Raw genomic sequence first — 20,547 nt, 5'->3', positions numbered from 1 at the left:
TACTAGCAAGACAGCACTGGAATATAATTAATATTCTATTATTATGCTATTATTTAGTTATGAAAAGATACAACGACACACTGTAAAACATAATAAAGGAATTTAGTCAACTCAACTTAGCATTTCTAGTTTATTTATTGTAAACAGGTGGGTTTTGGTAATTTGTAGTTAATTGTAGTTAAAGTCCCTGTCTTTTATTGTCAGACAACTTTAAGCTTAAAAGATGAGTTCTTATATCTTGGCTGATTTTGACTTAAAATGATGAGATAAATTAATTAACTATTGAGAGTTCACTTAACATATTAAATCTGTGTGTTTCTTTTGTAGTTTTGGAAAACAGGCATGGTGGTAATTTGCTGTGTATTTTGGTTAAATTAGGTTGTGGTTGTTGCTTTTTGTAATATATTTTTAAAAAAATCAAACAATGGCCAAAACTGACTTCAACAGTTTAGGCTGTAAGTTCTCAGTGTAAAAAAGAAATTCTTTAAACAGAAAATGCAAAAGGAAAATAAATCAGTCTGCAACCATGAGTCACTAGTCAATTCAGAAAAATATATCTTTACTGAATTTGTTTTGTCAAGATAAGTTAATTTAAATCTGCTAGTTTTACACTTTCACAACTCATATGACACATAACTCTAAAGTACAGTTAAGTTACATTTTAAGGCAGCAGAGGTTTCCAAACAGAAAGAATTCCAAATGATTTTCAAAGTATTGATTGATGTCGATCTGCCAAAACAAATATGTGCTCATTTTATATGTACACCTAGATGTTTTTGTAAATCATTCTACATTACTGTGATCTGGAACATTAGAACTGCATTTCATTTTCCCAGATTTCATTTATGTACACTGATTAGAAACTTGATCTATTTGATATTCATATACACACAGTGACGCTTAGTTTCTCTGTTTCGGATCAACTAAGTTTTATTTTATTAACATGAAATATAGTCAAAAGAATGTCACTAATAACTAAATATATATTTCTACCCTGGTCCTCTTCCTGTCCTCTTCCACTGTTTACGATCATGGCCAAGTAGTGATGGTCCTCTGATACCCGAGGCTTCGACACATGCGCTGTAGCTCATGAAGCAAACGTATCGAGCCACTGTGCCGAGGCGTGGTTTGGTCACGTGACTCGTGACGTTTGAATCACTTCAGTGACGTTTGAAGCACTCAACTGCTTCGAATCACCTGATTGGTTCGGTTTGTTATGTGAATCACTCAGCGGGATCGAGTGTTCCGGGATAGGAGATCCCTATTTAGTGTTGTAGTGTTGTTCATTTGAATTGTTTTTCGCAGAATAGATTGGTTTTTTTGCTGTTGTTTTTGCTTTGAGAGTTAGTAGTATGTCAGATTTCGTATTTCGTAGAGAATAGATAGATAGATAGATAGCTAGATAGATAGATTTTATATACATATATATATATATATATATATATATATATATATATATATATATATATATATATATATATATATATATATATATATATATATATATATATATATATATATATATATTCCCAACTCACCACCCCCATGCTACAACACCTGGCACAGAACCTTGTCAGGTGCTTAGCTGACAGACTACAAACCAAAGAAAAGAACAGTTCACTGACTGTTGCTACACTTGTGGCTCTGCAGTTCAAAACTTTTGGATTCACCAATCAGAGTGGCAGCCAGTGTGAAAGAACATTTAATAACAGAATGCACAACAATTAACATAAAGAATACCAAGCAGCAGTCATCTACGTCACAAGCACCACCACAGCCTCGTCCTCCACCACCAGCAGCACCTTCCACAGGTATTCTTTTTCTCTTCTGAATAGGGAATGACTGACATTTCTGGTGATGATGATGATGATCTTCAATATTTTTCAGTTCAACTGTGGAGCCTATTAGACGAAGACGCAAGTAGAGCCTGGCAAATGCAAAGCGCCACAGCGAATGCAATTGTAGAAAGAACGGCAGACCCACTGGCTTACTGGGCAACCCACAAAACTGTTTACCCAAACTTGTACAATGGAGCCAAACATTTCCTGTGTACCTCAGCCTCATCTGTGCCGTGTGAACAGGTTTTTTTTTTTCTAAGGCTGGGGAGATAGTGAGTAAAAGAAGGAACTGCTTGAGTCCCAACCAATGTTCCCTGTAATTTTTCATGAGTCTGAGCAAACACACAAACTCCCTGAGCGTCCCTTGGACCACTGTGAGCAACATCAGACGTGTGCACTGTGGTCACACCAGCATCACATCCATTCAAGTTACATAGTTCATTAAAAGAATCAAATTACAGCATTTACATTTCTGTTAAAACACTTTGTCAACAGGAGCCAGTTGAAGGCTGCAGTGATTTTAGTGACACTACAATGTATAAGAGTGAAGTTATTGAATATTTGTCTCTCTTTACTGTTGCAGTGGTTTTGCAAATTGCAGACCCTGTTCACTCCATAAACACCAATGTTATTCCTGTAGCTTCAAAGACAGCTACTTTTGATAAAACTGGGCTTGTAGCACATTGTCTGCCTTGCAACAATGGGAAAGAGGCACCGTTTATGTTTTGACAACCTATATCTAATGAGTTATTGATGCTGGAAGCCCGAATCTGTGAATATCTTTCCAACTTTACTGAACTTGGGGCCACTGCCACCTAAGGAGTGATATATTTAATTTTGAAAAAAGCATTTAGCCATACTTAAAGCTTTAAGTGCTTTATTAACACGGAACTAAAAATGTTGTATTGTTTTATTATCACAGGTTCTGTCTGAAAAGAGGTGGCATCATTTTAAACAGTGAAATCAAACTAACAAAATGTAATGACCAACCAGTGAGCAATACTGGATTCTGCAAAAACATAAACAACTTTAAAAAAAAAAAAAAAATCTAAATCTTATCTTAACACAGTTAATGTATTAACTTATTTTTGTGTGTATGCATGTATTTATTGATTTATTTAGTACTGTTAACATATCAGAGTTCTGAGTGAATTTTTCTTAAGACAGGCAAAGGTCATTTATTGATTACATATAGGCTGTTAAATGTTTATTAAAAACTAAAAAGCATTTTTAAAAAAACAACTTAGGCATTTATTGAGTCACTAAAATACTGTAGAGTACAGACCACATCAGCATGATTATAAGCATCCTCTGGTAAATTAACAACCAGATACTGATGTCTCTCACCATATGGACTTCAGGAGATGACTGGGGGATGATAAACTGTGACCTACTGGTTGGGTTCTCTCTGTTCTCATGTTTCTTACATGTTTGTCCCCTGACAGCCGGGTCCTAATGTTTTTTGAGCAACACACCATACTATGACATTTTTACAATGATGGTTCTACTATGAAGCCAGTTTGACATGTTCAGGTGTTCTTTGTGTGAAAACTCAGAGATTTCAGGGATCAAAAGGTGGCTTTCAACTTTCTTTAACTTTCTGCTTCAACTTTAAATTAAATTTCCTTCACTAACCCAGCCCTCTGGACTTCCAGGAAGCTGTGTTCCTATTGGCTGTCCAGGTGGCTGCTTGGTATTATCAGGAACACCTGAGCAGCTTGGTGTTACCAGGAACACCTGAGCAGCTCAGTGTCTTCCTGTTTTATTTAGCTGCAGTCAAACATTTCCTCTGCTTCTCTTCACCAGTGAACTGGGTTTGGCTCCATTGCTTTAATTTGTTCTTTAGGCGTTGGCTTGCAGCTTCCAGCAGTAAAATAGGCTTTAATGTGTTTCTTGCTGTGTTTTAGGGCTTTGTACTGGATAGTTGTCTTTGTAAATGTGGTTCTTTAGCCACAGTTAGCACATGGTGCAATGTGTGCAGTGATTAGTGGATTTGTTGCAGCTGAGTTGTGTCTTTATCTTGGCTGTAGTGAGTCTTTAGAGGTTTTTGGTCAGACACATTCTGTATTCTTATTTGAGAACCAATGTTGGTTGTCCAGAAGGTAAGAGTTCCTGTCCTGATTCTCTGTTCTCAGAGGTTCTCTGGTAGGCTGCAGGAGACTTTAGCGTTTGGGTTGTGCTAGTTTGGTATTTGGACGACTATCTTGAGGCCCCTCCATGTGGTTTAGTGAGGTTTTCTGCAACAGTTCTACAAAGCAACCTGCAGCAGAAGAGACTTTGAGAGTTTTTAGGAAGTTCTGGAGACCAGACTTTAGAGCAGCAAAAACATTTGTCAGTAGTTTGAGCAGGAGAAGGTGAGCTTCAGAGTAGAAATGAGACAGAAACCTTCTTGACCCGTGTGGTGAGGTCCTGTACCAAGAGTTTGAGCAGGTTGTGAAGAGTCTGTAGTTCTTTGGTCTGAAAGCACAAGATGAGTCGACTCATTAAAGGAGAAAACAGGAGATATTGTTGGTTCTTCTGTCACTCTGCAGTTTCCTTAGACTGAATATCAAGTTTATATTTTAAATGATTTACCATGTGAGCCCAAGAACACTTCAATAAACTCCCCCCATCCCCTGAACACAACATATTTTATTACCATGTTAAATGTTTTTTTTTTAAATGTTTTTGAGTTTTAATCATAGTTTTTTCTCTTTGCTTGTTTAGTTTTGTCATCTGTGTAAAAGGTGCTAAACAAATAAAGTTGAATTGATAAACTGAATGATTGACTAACTCATGATTGTGACAGAAGTATTTTCATTGTGATTTAAGGGTTTATTTCATTTTTAAGGTTGGGGTTAAAATCTTGACAGAAAAAGAAGATTAAAGAAATAAACTACATAACAAAAAGCAATTAAATCAAACAAAAAAAAATTAATACAATAAAACTTTTAAAAGGTTTTATTGTTAAAAAGATTTAAGAAATTTAAGATATAATTTTCTAATTAAACATTTAATTTTTTAATTAAATGTTTTGTCTTTTTAAAGGTTTAATAATCTAATTAAATGTTTTGCATTTTTTTTAAATGTTTAATATTCTTGTTTAATTTTATTTTTTAAATATTTAATTATGGAAAATATTTTATCTGTAATTTTTAATATTTGTATTTTAAAAATTTTGTTTAATTTCATAATGACATATATTGTATGTTGTTGAATTATCTAATTCAATATTTTGTCTGTTTAATAGAGTTAAACATTAAATACAATTAAATTATATGTACATATACCACCTTTTAATGTTTAATTTTCTTTTTAAATGCTTCATTGTATTTTCTGTTTAATTCCTATTTGAAGTTTTATTGTCTTTATGATGTAATGTTCTAATTAAACATTTAATTTTTTAATTAAATGTTTTGTCTTTTTAAGGGTTTAATAATCTGATTAAATGTTTTGCATTTTTAAAAATGTTTAACATTCTTCTTGTTTAATTGTATTTTTTAAATGTTTAATGATGGAAAATACTTTATCTGTAATTTCTAATATTTGTATTTGAAAAATTTTGTTTAATTTCATAATGACATGTATTGTATCGTGTTGAATTATCTCATTCCATATTTTTGTCTGTTTAATAGAGTTAAACATTAAATTACATTAAATTATATTAAACAGACAAAATATGGAATGAGATAATTCAACACGATACAATACATGTCATTATGAAATTAAACAAAATTTTTCAAATACAAATATTAGAAATTACAGATAAAGTATTTTCCATCATTAAACATTTAAAAAATACAATTAAACAAGAAGAATGTTAAACATTTTTAAAAATGCAAAACATTTAATCAGATTATTAAACCCTTAAAAAGACAAAACAGTGGTACCCATATAGCTCAACGGGTTAAGCGGGTGACCCATGTACAGAGGCTGGTCCCCGACGCAGCGTCCCGGGTTCGAGTCCCGCTAGTGGCCCTTTGCTGCAAGTCTTCCCCTTTTTCCTGTCTGTCTTTCACTACACCTATCCAATAAAAAGCCAAGAAAGAACAAACATTTAATTAAAAAATTAAATGTTTAATTAGAAAATTATATCTTAAAGACAATAAAAGTTCAAATAGGAATTACACTGAAAATACAATGAAGGATTTAAAAAGAAAATTAAACATTAAAAGGTGGTAAAACATTTAAAAAGAAAAACCTTAAAGATTTAATCGAAACATTAACAGACTGTCTGAAGGTTCAAACTAACAGAGAACTACTCAAGAATTTTTAAGATTTCAGTCCTCAGACTGTGTGAAGGTTCAAACTAACAGAGAACTACTCAGGAACTTAGAAGATATCAGTCCTTGGACTGTCTGGAAGTTCAAACTAACAGAGAACTACTGTGGGACTTAGAAAATTTCAGCCCTCAGACTGTGTGAAAGCTCAGGTCCTGAGGACTCGGGAGGTCTGGAGGCTTTGAAAGTCTTGGAATTGAGGGTTCAACCCTCCAGCACAAAAGCTAAAGTCCAACCTCCTAAGAAAAACGATCGAGTCGAGACTCAAGTTAAAAAAAACTCGAAAATGGCAAAAAAAAAAAAAAAGATGATAAATGCGCAAAAAAAAAAAAAGTATCGCGCGCAGCTTAGAGGGAACAGTGGTCCCAAAACTGTTGATAAATTATTTCTCAATAAAAACTCATAACCAGTTACATAAGCACACCCTCTTTACTGACCTCTTTACCAATAAACCCCCAGACATACTTTGCCAAAATCCATAATAATCCATAAAATCTTTATTTGCACCAGCCCCATGTGAAAATGACATCAGTCTGTATTTGTAGAGCATCTCATGAATGTAGCAGCACCGTTTAAATGTTTCATAACACAGAATATAAGCAAAGAGTATATAGGGATACAGACAAACATGAGAAATAAGAAACGTGCTCTTCAATAGTTATTGTCATTATTATTACTAGTAATATTATTTTTGTGTCCACTACAACCCATACAATCATCTGGTGTAGTCAAACAGTAATGTGTGCATGGCGAATCAAATCCAAAACAATCCATGAACCGACCACGTCTTGATTGCACTTCATATTATTGACCACTAGATGTCCTACTCGAGCACTGTGTGTCATTGAGGCCTCGAGTAATGAACCATGTTTTGAATGAAGTGTCGAAGCTTCAACAAAGCCTCGATCAGCCATCACTATCGCCAACCAAATGGTGCGTTCGATTTATACACCTGCTTCTTTCCCACTCGATATGCTTGTTTGAAATTTCCGAAGTATGACCAAATACATTAAAAATAACCGATTAAATGTTGAATGTAAGAGTTTTCCTCGCGATAGCAATCGCAACCGTTTAAAAGAAAAAATAGACTGTTGGTTATACGTAACTCAATCCCACATTTACCGCCCGACAGGATTTAAACGATATTTTTAAGCGAACGCCCCCAGTCCGGTCCTGATGCGGAAGTCGACCGCCATCTCCGGAAACTACAAGTCAGCTGCTGGGAGGCTGTTTATCCTCGAATTAGCTCGATGGCTGACGTCGTTTAGGTTTTTAGGGAGCTCTTCGCACTGCTGAGGCGGTGTCTGGAGACAGTTTCGCGGCTGTTGTTTGGAAACTGGACACTCGAGACGGACCGTGAAGATGAAGTCGGTGTTTGTCGTCGAGGTTCTGTGTGTGTTTTGTTTTGTGCTCCTCAGCCAAGTGACAGCGAAGGTAAGGCGAATGTTAGCATGGCTAGCTAGCCCAAGAGAGAAAATGGTGATGGTGGCTCAGTGAACTGGCATTTCTTGTGCTTAAAGCTGCCTGAATTTTGAATCACCGCTCTGGTTTTCAGTGTTAAGCATTACTGAATAAATGATATGAAGAACAGCTAAGTGTAAATATCAAGAGGCTGGGACTTGAGCTACAACGCAGTGATTGCTGGATTATGAAACATTATGATTACTTCCACGAATGCAGTCTTTTTTGCAGTGTACCGGATGACATAAAACCTACCTGTGTGTACAGTTTAATGTGTAGTAGAGCTGAACAGTTAATCGAAAAACTAGCCAAGTGCAGTATCCAAATTGCAATAGCTGCAATTTTGTGATGAGATACCCCACAACATTTATTATTATCATTATTAACGGAGCACGGTGGTGTTACAGAGATTCACTGGTCTGTGAAACATATTTTCTAGACATAGGCGAACGTACTTGTTTGGTACAGACTGCTGTGTGGGGTCTAGCAGTATGACTAATCAATGAAATGATCTAGTATGATCTGTGCAACAAAGTGTATAAAGAACAACACGACAAAGCTGCGCCTTGAGAGAACACACAGCATATATATGGTTTACATATGTATGCTGTTGACACAATGACATGAAAAAACAGTGACTTTATTTTTATTAACATAACAAGAAGGTATTAGAACCATTCCCTGATATTTAATAAGAGAACACCAGGAGACTGGAAAAATTAAAATAACTCTCAGCGATGCAAAGAACGACCAAGGACTAGAATAGGATTAAACTGTTAAAGGTGAGAAAGGGGAGGAAAAAAAATAATGAAATGCTTAAGAACATAAGCAGTTCTATATATTGTGTAACTGGGTTAATTCCAGTGAAAGATGAGGTGGGGTTGGACAGAGCGATCAACTTCAAATGGAAATTACAGTTTGATACAATGCAATTTGTAAATAGCAAATAGCAAAATATATGTCAAGTGTCCTTATCAATTAATGAGACTATTGCTGTAATTCTTTTCTTTTCAATTTTGGCACAATGATTCAGGCATCTGTGGTCTGACCTAGCAAAGGCCCAGTTTCATTATTTAATATCTTAGGCATTTTGAAGCGTGTCTAACCAGGGTTTAACCCTCATCAGCACACCTGGATTCCATGCGGACCCCAGGGGTATATAAGTTGTCATATTTTTTTTATTTACAAGTTGGATTTTTCAGTCCCTTTAGGTAGTTGTCACCCACATAGTTGCCATGTGGTGTATATATAGAAAAATCATTTGGGGTCCATTGGGACCCCGGCCAGACTGTGCATCTTTTATTTATGTATGTTTGTGTTATGTTGCGCTTATGATGACTGCTTCAGTTGCATTGTGTTTCATTTCAATTCGGGAATTCCTACACTAATATTGTAAGCAATACACGTTTGTAGTCATCAATAGTAATTTCTTTGTTTCTTTCATATTTGTATCAATAGGTGACACGCATTTTAGGAAAATATACATTGAGAGGATATGGACAGGTACAGAAATGTGAAACAGATGAAATCCTACTGGAGTCCAGCTGGACCCCAAGTGTACGGATGAAGTAGGTTTTGCCACGTGTACTGATGAGGGTTAAACTATCGTGTCAGTAGTTTTACACATTCATGTTGTCCTTATTGTGTGACAGTCAGGCCTTTGATAGTGTGTCATGTGCTCCATCACGTTTCAAATCTATTACATGGTGAATATTTTATTGAGGCTTAACTTTATTTAATTTTTATTGCAAATCAAATATCAGTCTGAAAAACTGCTGTTAGGTATTTTCCCTAAAACATTTGCATTTCATATAGCTGGAGTATGTCCGATGAGTTTGAGAGACAGAACACACAACCAAATGAAAACGTATCTGTTACAGAATTCTGAGGACATCCGCTGTAAATGCATCTGCCCACCCTACAGAGACATTGAGGGGCAAATCTACAAACAAAATGTGTCTCTCAAAGACTGGTATGTTGAGAAACGTGTTGGTACACTTTACTGAGTAATATAAGCTGTCCATTTCCTGCTTAGTATCAGGTTTTTAATGCTATTATCCTGTCAGCAACTGCCTCCATGTAGTCGAACCTATGCCGGTGGACGGGAAAGATGTGGAAGCGTACTGTTTACGCTGTGAGTGCAAATATGAAGAGAGGAGCTCAGGCACCATCAAAGTAAGTTTATATGTTGTTTCTACTTAGTTAGCTGTATCACATTATTATATTCGGCAAATATAGTTTGTTGGTTATTCTTTGAAAACCTTTTAAAGTCACCACATTGCCTATTTTGTCAAAACAGCAGCTTAAAGTCCAAAGACATTAAATGCACCATTATTGTAAAGCGACCAGCCCTGACATATGACTAGACTGTGTCCGTCTGCAAATGAATAACTGACTCATTGTTTCAGCACTTCTTTTCACTTGAATTGTATATATTGTGCACAAGCCACTTGAAAATGAATATATGCATAAAATCACTTTATATATTTAGGTTACCATCATAATGTACCTATCCATTTTGGGACTGCTGCTGCTCTACATGGTCTACTTGACGCTGCTGGAGCCCATGTTGAAGAGGCGTCTGTTTGGACACTCCCAGCTTATCCAAAGCGATGATGACGTCGGGGTATGTGTTGCTTTTATTTGTACTGCGTTGCAGCTCAGAGAGTGCAATAATGCTTAATGTTGTGGTCAATGTTGAACACTTTCCCAGAGGAATTTTTAAGAGTCTAAATAACCTCCCATTGCACAGAATGTCACATGGGAGTCATCCTTTTGTGGGTAAAATTTAACAAGCTCTCTGCAATAATCTTCAAGCCCTCGTGTGTGGGAAGGCTGCTGAATAGCTGGATTTGTGTTCATCAGCCTTTATTTGAAGCAAACATGAAAATTTGATTTCACTTTCTCACAGCGGCTGATCCAGTCAGCTTAAACAGATGCTTTGAGAAAAGACTTGATAATGCAGTAGTAACCACAATTACAAGAAAAACACCGCAGGAAGGAAGTGCTAACCAAGTTTTAATCATTTACTGTTTGCACAACTCTACATAGTACTGATATCATTCTGAAGACAAGATTGCTTTGTTCAATTAAAAAAAAGCTCGTCAAAGCTGCTACATTTCTACTTGAGAAATCGTGAATGTTTATGTGAACAGAGGCATGGCAAAGATCTGAGATGGTGAAGGCTGAGATCAGTACTTGTAGATGTGTGTCGCTGTCACATAAGGTCAAGTTAAACTGCAGCTGACTGTCAATCAGCTCTAAAATTTAACTTCTATACAAGCCTCTGAGTCAGTTTCCATTGTTGAATAGTAGTTTGTTGTTTGTTCAAAGACTGCTTACTCTCTGCTCACTGTGCTTCAGTTTAAAATGTGTCCCAGTACTTGTTCATATGCGGCACAAAGTAGGGACTAATGACTGACCAACTTACATGAAAGTGGGATGCAACACTAATTCTGTAATTGGAGCATGACAGCCTCAACCTAATTTCTCACATTAATCTTATTTCTGACAAAGCTGTTATTGTCCACTCCTTATTTTTTGATGTAACAAAAGCGCAGCTAAAAATCTCAGATTGCATACAAAAAAACCCTCTTTGGTCTCCTCTGGTATGACACCGTGTTTAGATAAAAACAAAAGGAAACAGTTTCTGCCTTCGCCTGAGGGTGGAGGGGGAACTACAGCTGCCTCACTGAGCACACTGTGTTTGGACTGGCAGACTTCAAGAAAGTGGAAGCGATACATGAGAGGGTTCTCATAAAACATCTTGTGCTGCATAGAAATGTGACGAAGCAGAAGTCGGCACTAAAAGTTCTGTTAGTATTACAATGTTGTAGTAAAAGAGCAGGCTATAGTGTAACATTAGAAGTTTAACATTATCTAATTAATCCCAGAGCTAGTGCTGAAAATTCAGACCATGTATTTGTAGTGCAGCAACTTTTCTTCTGAACTGTAACTCAGACAAATGCAGAGGGAAAGAAATTTGCCAGCAGAACCATTAAATTGGAAGTACCACTGTTACATGAGTTATAGAGGAAATGATGGGCTTGTAATGTTTAGTCAGTCTTTGATATAGAGATGATGCCTGACTGATAACACACATACAGACACACACACAAAGATTTTTCTGCTGTTTGTGGCAGTGATCCTCACCAGCCTTTATTCTCTTATTTTTTATAGTGTCATGACAATAATAATTTTACAACTTTGTCTTTATATTAGTTTTAACAAGTTAAAATGCAGCTTACAAAAAGATATCAAATCAAATACAATTTTTGCTAATTGGATTTTAATAGTGTGAATGCAATGCACAGTGATGTACAATACAGAGCAGAGTAGGAAAGATAGTCCTAAAATTTTGTTTTAGGACTTTTCTTTTGAACTAATACATTCACTAAGGCATTGATTTTACACATCACAGTCTGTTTGACAAGAGAAATGGTGGTAAGGAGTACTACTGCATATGTGAAAGAAAGAATTCTAAAAGCTTTTGTGGGTTCAGGTGAGCTGTGTGAAGGCTGGTGAATGTCTTCACTCATGTTGGTTGGGGCTAAAGAAATTTTGACAAAGATATTTTTGGAGTGAGGAAAAAAAGTGAGCCTGCTTGGCCTCTGTTGGTCATTTCTGAAGATCTGAAGCTAGTGGCTGCATATCTGACTTGAATGTGGGTGTTCGAGTTGCTTTTACAAATTTCGTAGGTACCAGATTTTAACAAGGATAAAGAATGAATGGAATAAAAAAAAAAGATGACAGTGTCTCTCCTGCAGCATCAGTTTTGATCGTTATTTAAACTGTCCATCACAAGTCAAACAGTTTCACAGGACTCAAATCCTAAACCAGTATGCACGTCTTCATATTTCATCTTTTTAGGAGTCTTACAAGATAGGCTTGAGTTTGATGTTTGTCAGACATTTTCAGCTCATTATCTTCTGTGTTCTTAGGACCAGCAACCTTTTGCCAACGCTCACAACGTTCTGTCTCGTTCACACTCTCGGCCCAACATGCTGAATAAAGTGGAACATGCCCAGCAGCGCTGGAGGAGGCAGGTTCAGGAACAGAGGAAGTCTGTATTCGACCGCCATGTTGTTCTCAGTTAAAATTGCCTTTGAGTTTCGGGTGGAGCAAAGAAAAAAAAAAAAGAAAAAACAAAACAAAAAAACACTGTGACAAAACCCTCAATTTCTATCGCTTCCTTCCTCTCATTTGTGGTTTATATCTCATCAAGTGTGACGCATCTGAGGTGAACATGGTTACAAAGTTTGGATCTGTAGAGCAAAAGTTCCTGGCAGAAGCACAAACAAAGCTGGGAACGCTTATTCAGTCTGCAGGCAGCACAAGAGATTACAGTGAACTCATTTTTGAACTGTCTTAAATGAACAAGCTTAAATAGCTTTTCCAAAAGCAGAATTTACTCTTCGACTAATAAATGAAAGGTGCAGTCTCATCTCAGTCTGAAGTTTTCAAGGCTTTTACTTTTATGAGCCAAACTGGTTTTCAGGGTAAGATGTCAGGTGTTGGTTGGTGCCACTTATCATGGCTGTCTCCTGGCTGCAATAACGGTCTGTTTCATTGCATTTATCTGGTGGGTATTTTCTTCCACCCTAAAGATGTGAACATGACATCTCTATTGCTTTCACCACAGGAGAAAAAAAGAGTAAAATATACATCCCTCAGCCTTCTTTGAAAATGCATGTTTTCTATTAAATCTTTTATAAATGTGTTTTCAACCCTTCATTCCTACCATGATGTTCAATGTCTAACAACCGGTGTGAGATTCATCATTTTATGCATTAAATTAAGTTAGATATTTAAAAGTAGTTCAACAGAACCTTGTTGCAGAAATCGATGCAATTATCTTGGTGATGTAAACATAGTTATGCTATTGATCCTCATCTGTTAACCACCCTGTTGAAATCAGTGCCCTCTTCAACTGCCTAACTAATGTATAGTCTTTCATTTTGGCACTTTTTGTGCTCGGTCTAACGTCAGCTCCATAATCAGTCCTTGTTGTCGAACAGGCAGCAGTGGTTTGGCAGTGTGCTGTTATTCTGAGCTCAGAGAAGGACAGCACACTGTTGGGAAACCTACGAAAGTGTTCTTAACTATTGTATATGTTGAACTTTGAAATAAATGTATGTATTATTTGTGATTCTTGGATTTATATTGTGTTGAGTCTACTGTTTACTACACTAATGTACCAGCTGGTTGTCGGAGCATTTGACATGGACAGACAATATTTATGGGTAACTCTTAGCGATAAGATGTGATGCTGACATTTCTTAACATTACTATGAGAAATATTATGCAGATGCACTTTGAAAATAATTACATGACCTTCTTTTTACTGTTCCTGTCTGCCATAAGAGACTGGATTGGTCTGCTAAGGTGTCCCAGGAATAAGAACTCCACATTTAAACACAATTCTATAAGGATATACACCATGTGGGAATGATATGATACTGAAATACTACTTCATGCATTTGTTACTTGTAGGATGAACTACTATATATTCTTACGATCTGGATGTGCTAATGGGTCAATATACAATTGAGGGGCTTTTGAAGTCCATGGGATATATCTGGCATACATTTTTATTAAAAGTAAAAAAAATTTTTAATGTTCATCATGATCATGTTTTTACAAATTCCATAGTTATTTATTATGGAAACAATCACTTATTAACAAAAAATAACTAGAAAACACTAAAATGTCAACTAAATAACCGTCCGAATTTAATAACAACCATCTTCTTCTAATTAGCTAAACAATAATTAAATGAGCTTATTCAAAAATGTTTTGCTTGTGCTCTTTCTGTTGAGATAATCATGACAGATATTCCTTTTTTGGCAATATATCAAATTTTATATGGAAAATAACAAATTGTATCTGTGTCCAAGAAATCACTTTCAACTAAGTTACCCATTACAAAAACACCTCTGGAGGAAATGTATTAATTCCAGATCACATGACCTGCTCCACATGATGTCATTTCCTCCTGAAGAAAAGACTGGCAAGACTCCAAGGCTTTCTGAGTTATTTAATATAAAGTAGTGTGTGAGTCAAGTGTGGATTTATCACATGTCAGCAGGTTTACTACAATATCTTTATAAATAACTTTAAATCTCAATTTTACTCAATTGTATATATAATATTTTAGAAGAATCTTTCTGTAAAAATGCCATGTGGTGTTTGGTTATAGGCAGCCATGTTGATTTTAGGCCTGAAAACAGTAAAACTGTCAACTATGATACCTGTCAACTATGTTACAAAAAGTCTTGCAGTTATATAATGACCCTGGTATCTCTGTGAAACTTCCAGCTGATCTAAAACACTGCAGCAAAAGCACTCACAGATACTAGCAACAGAGATCATATTTCTCCTACATTAGCTTCTCTTCAGTGGCTCCTTTTGAATCAAGAATAGAATTTAAAACCCTTCTCACATGTAAAGCCCTCAATGACCAAGCTTTGTTGCATCTTAAAGACCGCATTGTGTCATGTTGTCCCAACAGAGCTCTTTGTTCTCGGCGTACAGGCTTATTTGTGGTTGCTGGAGTTTCCAAAAGTAGAACGAGAGGCAGAGACTTCAACTCTCAGGCTCATCTACTGTAGAATCAGCTCCCAGTTTGGGTTCAGGAGGCAGATATTCTCCCTACTCTTACGATTAAGCTTTAAACTTTACATTTTGATAAAGCCTAATGTAACTTATGCTAGTGTGATCCTGATTTATTCCTTGGTAATGCTACTATAGATGTAGACTGCTGGGGGACTTCCCAGCATCCGCCGAGCACCTCTTGTCCTCTCTTTTTCCAAAACTGTAAATGCCACAACTGCATATCATAATTTTGTGGTTTCCCTCTCTCCTGTAGTTTGTGTTTTGTCCTCTCTGCAGGTATTTGTGGCTCTGGAGCTGAATGTTTCTGATGTACAGTTACTGACCTCACTAACCTCCCGAGTGTTTATCGCTCTTTTATGTGTTGTTTGTTTGATTTCTATCTACCATCCTGTTCTCTCACCCCAACCAGTTGAGGCAGATGACCGTCCTCCCTGAGTCTGGGAGGCTTCTTCCTGTTAAAGGGGACTTTTTCTTTCCACTGTCGAGACAAAGCTGGATTTCACGTGTTTCTCTCTATAATTTTGTAGGGTCTTCTCCTTACCATGTAAAGTGCCTGATGTGTTATTAATTGACATCACACTTCAAACATCGACAAAAGACATTTAAATGTTTATTTGACATTTATCCAAATTAGTACATTTAATTAGGCATTAAATACCTCACCATGTATATTTAGATGTAACATTTCTTAAATTAGAACTGCAAAAAACAATTGTATTAATGCAAGCGAGAGAAGTTTTTGTGATGATATCTCTTAGTTACAAAATTTACCCATAATAGTGGTTTCAAATGAAAAAAAAATGTTCTCATTACAAAAACACCTCTCTAGGATGTGTGTTAATTCCAGATCACATGACCTGCTCCACATGATGTCATTTCCTCCTGAGGAAAAGACTGGCAAGACTCCAAGGCTTTCTGAGTTATTTAATATGAAGTAGTGTGTGAGTCATGTGTGGATTTATGGCATGTCAACAGGTTTACTACAATATCTTTATAAATAGCTTTCAATTTCAATTTTACTCAATTGTAGATGTAATATTTTAGAAGAATCTTTCTGTAAAAATGCCATGTGGTGTTTGGTGCTAGACGGCCATGTTGATTTTAGGCCTGAAAACAGCAAAAATGTCAACTATGATACACAAAGTCCCACAATTATACATTGACCCAATAACTCTACAAGACTGGTTTTGACAAGACGGTTTCTAACACATCCAGACATAAGTTCTTAAGTTGCTTTGACTGACTCAGACATCTGGAAAGCACAAATAAAAGCAACTTTAAGTTAAAAATCTGTTGACTTTAATTGCAAGTCCATTCATCTGTACTCGTATGCAGAAGTTTGATAACCCCAAACCATCTTCTTTTCATTTTGCTAAGTGATTTCCATACAGCTGCGTCATCGTTTCCTGTGTAGTCCACTTTTTTCTTTTTTTCTCCCTCCCTCAGTGCATGCAGTTATACGGAGGAGACTATTTTCCCCCAGAAAAAAAAAAGAATCAGTTTTCAGGCTGCACAGAGAGAAAGCGACACAGGCTCTGGAGAAGAATGGAGCACTGAGCAAAAACACTGCAACATCACAGAAAGACGGGTAAGTTTTTCTTTTCCACCTCCTGAAGTGTTGTGTTTATATAGAAATCTAACGAAATTCCTACTTTTTGAAGTAAGTTGGAGCATTTGTTGCATGTTGGGATGACATGGAGCATAAGAAAAGAAAAGAAAAGGATCTCTTTGTAACTGTTGGCATAATTGACAGAAATGACTTTGGCGCTGGTCAGAGATACTGCCTTTGATCGATGTTGGTTGACTGTCTGCTCCAGTGTTTGATATTTGGAGGGGGGGACGGTAGCTCCTCTCAGCTTTTACTGCTGCAATTACACCAGTCAGCCTACAGGGGGCGCCTCAGCCTTTGAATTTGATCCATCAGATAATGGAAGGCTTTTCCACTCATCTGTGCTTTGCTTTTTTGCCTCATGCCCCACACACACACACACACACACACACACACATTAACCGTATTGATTTATGATTTGGTAGCTTGCTTTTAGGCCCTGAATAGGAGGCGGGTACCCACCACACAGATTCATGTCCTCACAACATAAATAATAAAAGTACACAAACACACAGATCATGAGAGGTTACTCCATAACACTACTTTCTGTTTTCAAGGTTTCTGAGTCTTTGGTTGGACTGATGTGCCTGCTGTGTGGCGAAATGCAAAAAAAAAAAAAAAAAAAATGCCAGGAGATAAAGGAATGTCCTTGTGCTAAACTTTGCTCCTCGGTGTTCCACTATTGCAGCATGTTGTGAAACCGTGGCATTTTTAGACACAGTAACACAGTGTTATTGAGGGAACAATTTGGTTTTCAGACTAAACATTCCAGTCCATAGTTCTGTCATTAATCAAAGAATGACCCGGTCAGTATCAGATTATTGAATTACCATTATTTTATTACTTTATTTCCCCTTAGAGTGTTAATGATTGGTGATGGTACAGCATGTACTGTGACTAAAAGAACATAAGGGTCAATATATAATTGAGGAACTTTTGAAGTCCATGGGACATATCTTGCATACATTTTTATTAAAACTAAAAAAACTAATGTTTTTTATGTTCGTTATGATCATGTCTTTACAAATTCCATGGAAACAATCACTTATTAATAAAAAATAACTGGACGTCACTAAATTTTCAACTACGGTAAATAACCGTCAGAATTTAATAACAATCACCTTCTAATTAGCTAAATAATAATACAATGAGCTCATTCAAAAATTATTTTGATTGTGTTCTTTTAAGTTGAGATAATCATGACAGATATTTCTTTTTTGGCAATATATCAAATTTTATATGGAAAATAACAAATTGTATCCAAGAAATCACTTTCAACTAAGTTCCCCATTACAAAAACACCTTTCAAGGAAGTGTGTTAATTCCAGATCACATGACCCGCTCCACATGATGTCATTTCCTCCTGAAGAAAAGACTGGCAAGACTGCAAGGCTTTCTGAGTTATTTAATATAAATTATTGTGTGAGTCAAGTGTGGATTTATCATGTCAACAGGTTTACTACAATATCTTTAGAAATAACTTTAAATCTCAATTTTACTCAATTGTATATATAATATTTTAGAAAAATCTTTCTGTAAAAATGCCATGTGATGTTTGATTATAGGCGACCATGTAGATTTTAGGCCTGAAAACAGCAAAAATATCAACTATGATACCTGTCAACTATGATACAAAAAGTCCCACAATTATATATAGACCCATAAATATTATTTCTGCTTTAGTTTATCTCTTAAGTGGTGATAGATGGATAAATTTGGCAGAAGTTTCACTACCGGCCGCAACAGGTTTGAAACATGCCTGAAGTTGCCTGATAAATGAGCAACCACGGAACGTTTTTTTGCATGAATTGCATTTATATATAGAGTGTATATATATTCTAAAAAGGCGTAGGCTTCCTTTAGCAGGGTCAGCTACTCGTAAGAAGATGTCTTTCAGTTTTAAAGAGGAGAGGATGTCTTTACTCGACAAGTTGTGTCTTCTCCCTCTGCGCCGTCGGGCTCTATCTCATGGTGTTGACAAGGCACATCAACCTAATACTGCAGTTTAAGAAGCAGCCTCGGGTCTGTTTCTGAAGCCCGAGATGATGTTTATTGCCAGTATATTTTTTTATGAAAAATGGAGCAGGTAAATGTGCAGCGACTTTGAGTCCCCCCCCTTCTCCCTCAACCTCTTGAACCTGTGAAATGTCCTGAAGCTTAAAGAAAGGATCAGAGGCGAATTTTTCGAGTGTAGGTGGCAAAAATCTTCTGGAGCTGTGGAATAATCCCTCTGAGTGTCTGAGGATTTGTGATCCACAGTTAGCAAACACAGACGAGGTTTAGTGATATTATATGAGACAAACACGCAGTCGCTCCCCTGTAACTGCAGGTTAAACAGGTGCATAATATAGTAGGGAATGAGTAAGAACTCCAGCATCAGAGCTCTGTGGTTTATTCTGAAGCTCAGTTTGAGATCATTCTTATGAGGCTTTGGCTTAACTGAGAATCCTCTTCACGGCTGGAAGAATTTCATCTATGTATGTGAGTCTACGCTTTCATGCTTCCATGTCATGCAAGAAGAGGATGTGGCTTTAAATGAGAAGTCCAGATGGCACTGCGATCAGTGGAACAATGAATTCCACCAGTTTAAGCTTAGGTTACATTCTGGTAAAACATCCCACAAAACGCAGTTGGTGCCTCTGTCTTTTGTGCTCTGGAAAGGACAGTCTTTACGAGACCTTGAAAGGTTTTTGAGTGCGTCTCGGAGAGGAGCTGCACAGTGGCAGACCTGTGGGCTTCCTGCTGACTCGATGTTGCGAACTCTGATCGCGGATGTCTGGGTTTTGTGACTTCCTTTCTCTTCCCAGGCCTGTGGGATGATAAGACACCCCAGGAGAATGAAGGGAGCTGGTTTTATGGATGACTCTGCATTTGGTGTAAAAATGTTGCACGGAAAGATAACCATGAATGGCAAAAAGGATTTCTCTTGTAAACAGGTTGGAAAAAACATTGTTGGTCACAGCTGACAAAACAAACTCCAACCTCTGCTCTCTTATTTGCTTGTTCTGGAGCTTTTAACTGCATCACACAGGCTTCATCAGCAGATGACGTTTGCTCAGGTGCCGATTTTTGACAAGACAACTTTCTCCAGTGTCTAATTTTCAATGAAACAGAACTTCAAGCTCCAACTAAATGATCAGTAAGATTCAAAAACATCATAAAAATGCAGATTTCCTCAGTAATCTGTGCATTTTAACAATGCATCCCTTAGTCTAACGCTATCCCTGTATGTCCCTGTGTATTCATATACGGTGGAGACACATTTTGTTTGTCGCCATGTGGTGTTTTGAAGACCTTTTAATGGGACCATTGACCACTGACCACTTACCACTTGGCCAAATGAGCAGCATACTAAGCAAGTTTGGAATTCATGTGTCTCTAGATGCTCAGCAGACAGTCTGAAATGGTTTACATGAGGAGAACATGACAAAGATCTGTTATTCAGTAAACGTTCCTCAACCACAGCACAGAGAGGGTAATTTGGCTTAATTTGATTGGAGTTGACTCAGACAGAGGCTGTGGATATTACATTTTAAATACACATTATGTAACTGTGTATTATGGGTAATTATTTTTTATATTTTGCGGTCACCTCCGGTTTTGACCCGTGGCTCAGTTCCAGCTCGGTCACACTTTATGACCAAAAAACTCCAACCATATCGTGGAACTTATGGAGCATTTGCTGGATTACTGGTTTACAGAATGGCTGATAAAACTGTCCTCTGTGGTGTTAAATTTCAAGCCTGTTCCACGTCTGAAACATCCT

At 36.8% G+C, this 20,547-nt stretch overlaps 2 protein-coding genes across 2 annotated transcripts in view; both read left to right on the top strand.

The window, feature by feature from the left end:
* The first annotated feature begins 7,300 nt into the window (after positions 1 to 7,300).
* Positions 7,301 to 13,714, top strand: tmem9b (TMEM9 domain family, member B). The gene is made up of 5 exons (XM_023294125.3): positions 7,301 to 7,531; positions 9,439 to 9,530; positions 9,625 to 9,733; positions 10,050 to 10,184; positions 12,499 to 13,714. Exons 1-5 carry the CDS (start codon positions 7,460 to 7,462, stop codon positions 12,652 to 12,654), a joined length of 564 nt encoding a protein of 187 aa, XP_023149893.1. The 5' UTR covers positions 7,301 to 7,459; the 3' UTR covers positions 12,655 to 13,714.
* Positions 13,715 to 16,491: 2,777 nt separating this feature from the next.
* Positions 16,492 to 20,547, top strand: part of dennd2b (DENN domain containing 2B) — a 45,522-nt gene continuing 41,466 nt past the window's right edge. The window contains exon 1 of the mRNA XM_055010256.1: positions 16,492 to 16,760. The gene's annotated coding sequence lies outside the window, so the exon portion shown is untranslated. The remainder of the gene's footprint in view (positions 16,761 to 20,547) is intronic.

This window comes from Amphiprion ocellaris, chromosome 1 (assembly GCF_022539595.1).
Source record: "Amphiprion ocellaris isolate individual 3 ecotype Okinawa chromosome 1, ASM2253959v1, whole genome shotgun sequence".
Lineage (NCBI taxonomy): Eukaryota > Metazoa > Chordata > Actinopteri > Pomacentridae > Amphiprion > Amphiprion ocellaris.
The sequence above is the reverse complement of the archived record's forward strand: the minus strand, read 5'-3'. Positions and strand labels throughout refer to the sequence as shown.

Bases quoted from the DNA above. Each gene is read 5' to 3' on its own strand.
- tmem9b (XM_023294125.3), top strand. From the start codon at position 7,460: ATGAAGTCGGTGTTTGTCGTCGAGGTTCTGTGTGTGTTTTGTTTTGTG. The intron at 9,734-10,049 runs GTAAGTTTATAT...TTATATATTTAG, and splicing joins GGAGCTCAGGCACCATCAAA to GTTACCATCATAATGTACCT. The intron at 10,185-12,498 runs GTATGTGTTGCT...CTGTGTTCTTAG, and splicing joins AAAGCGATGATGACGTCGGG to GACCAGCAACCTTTTGCCAA.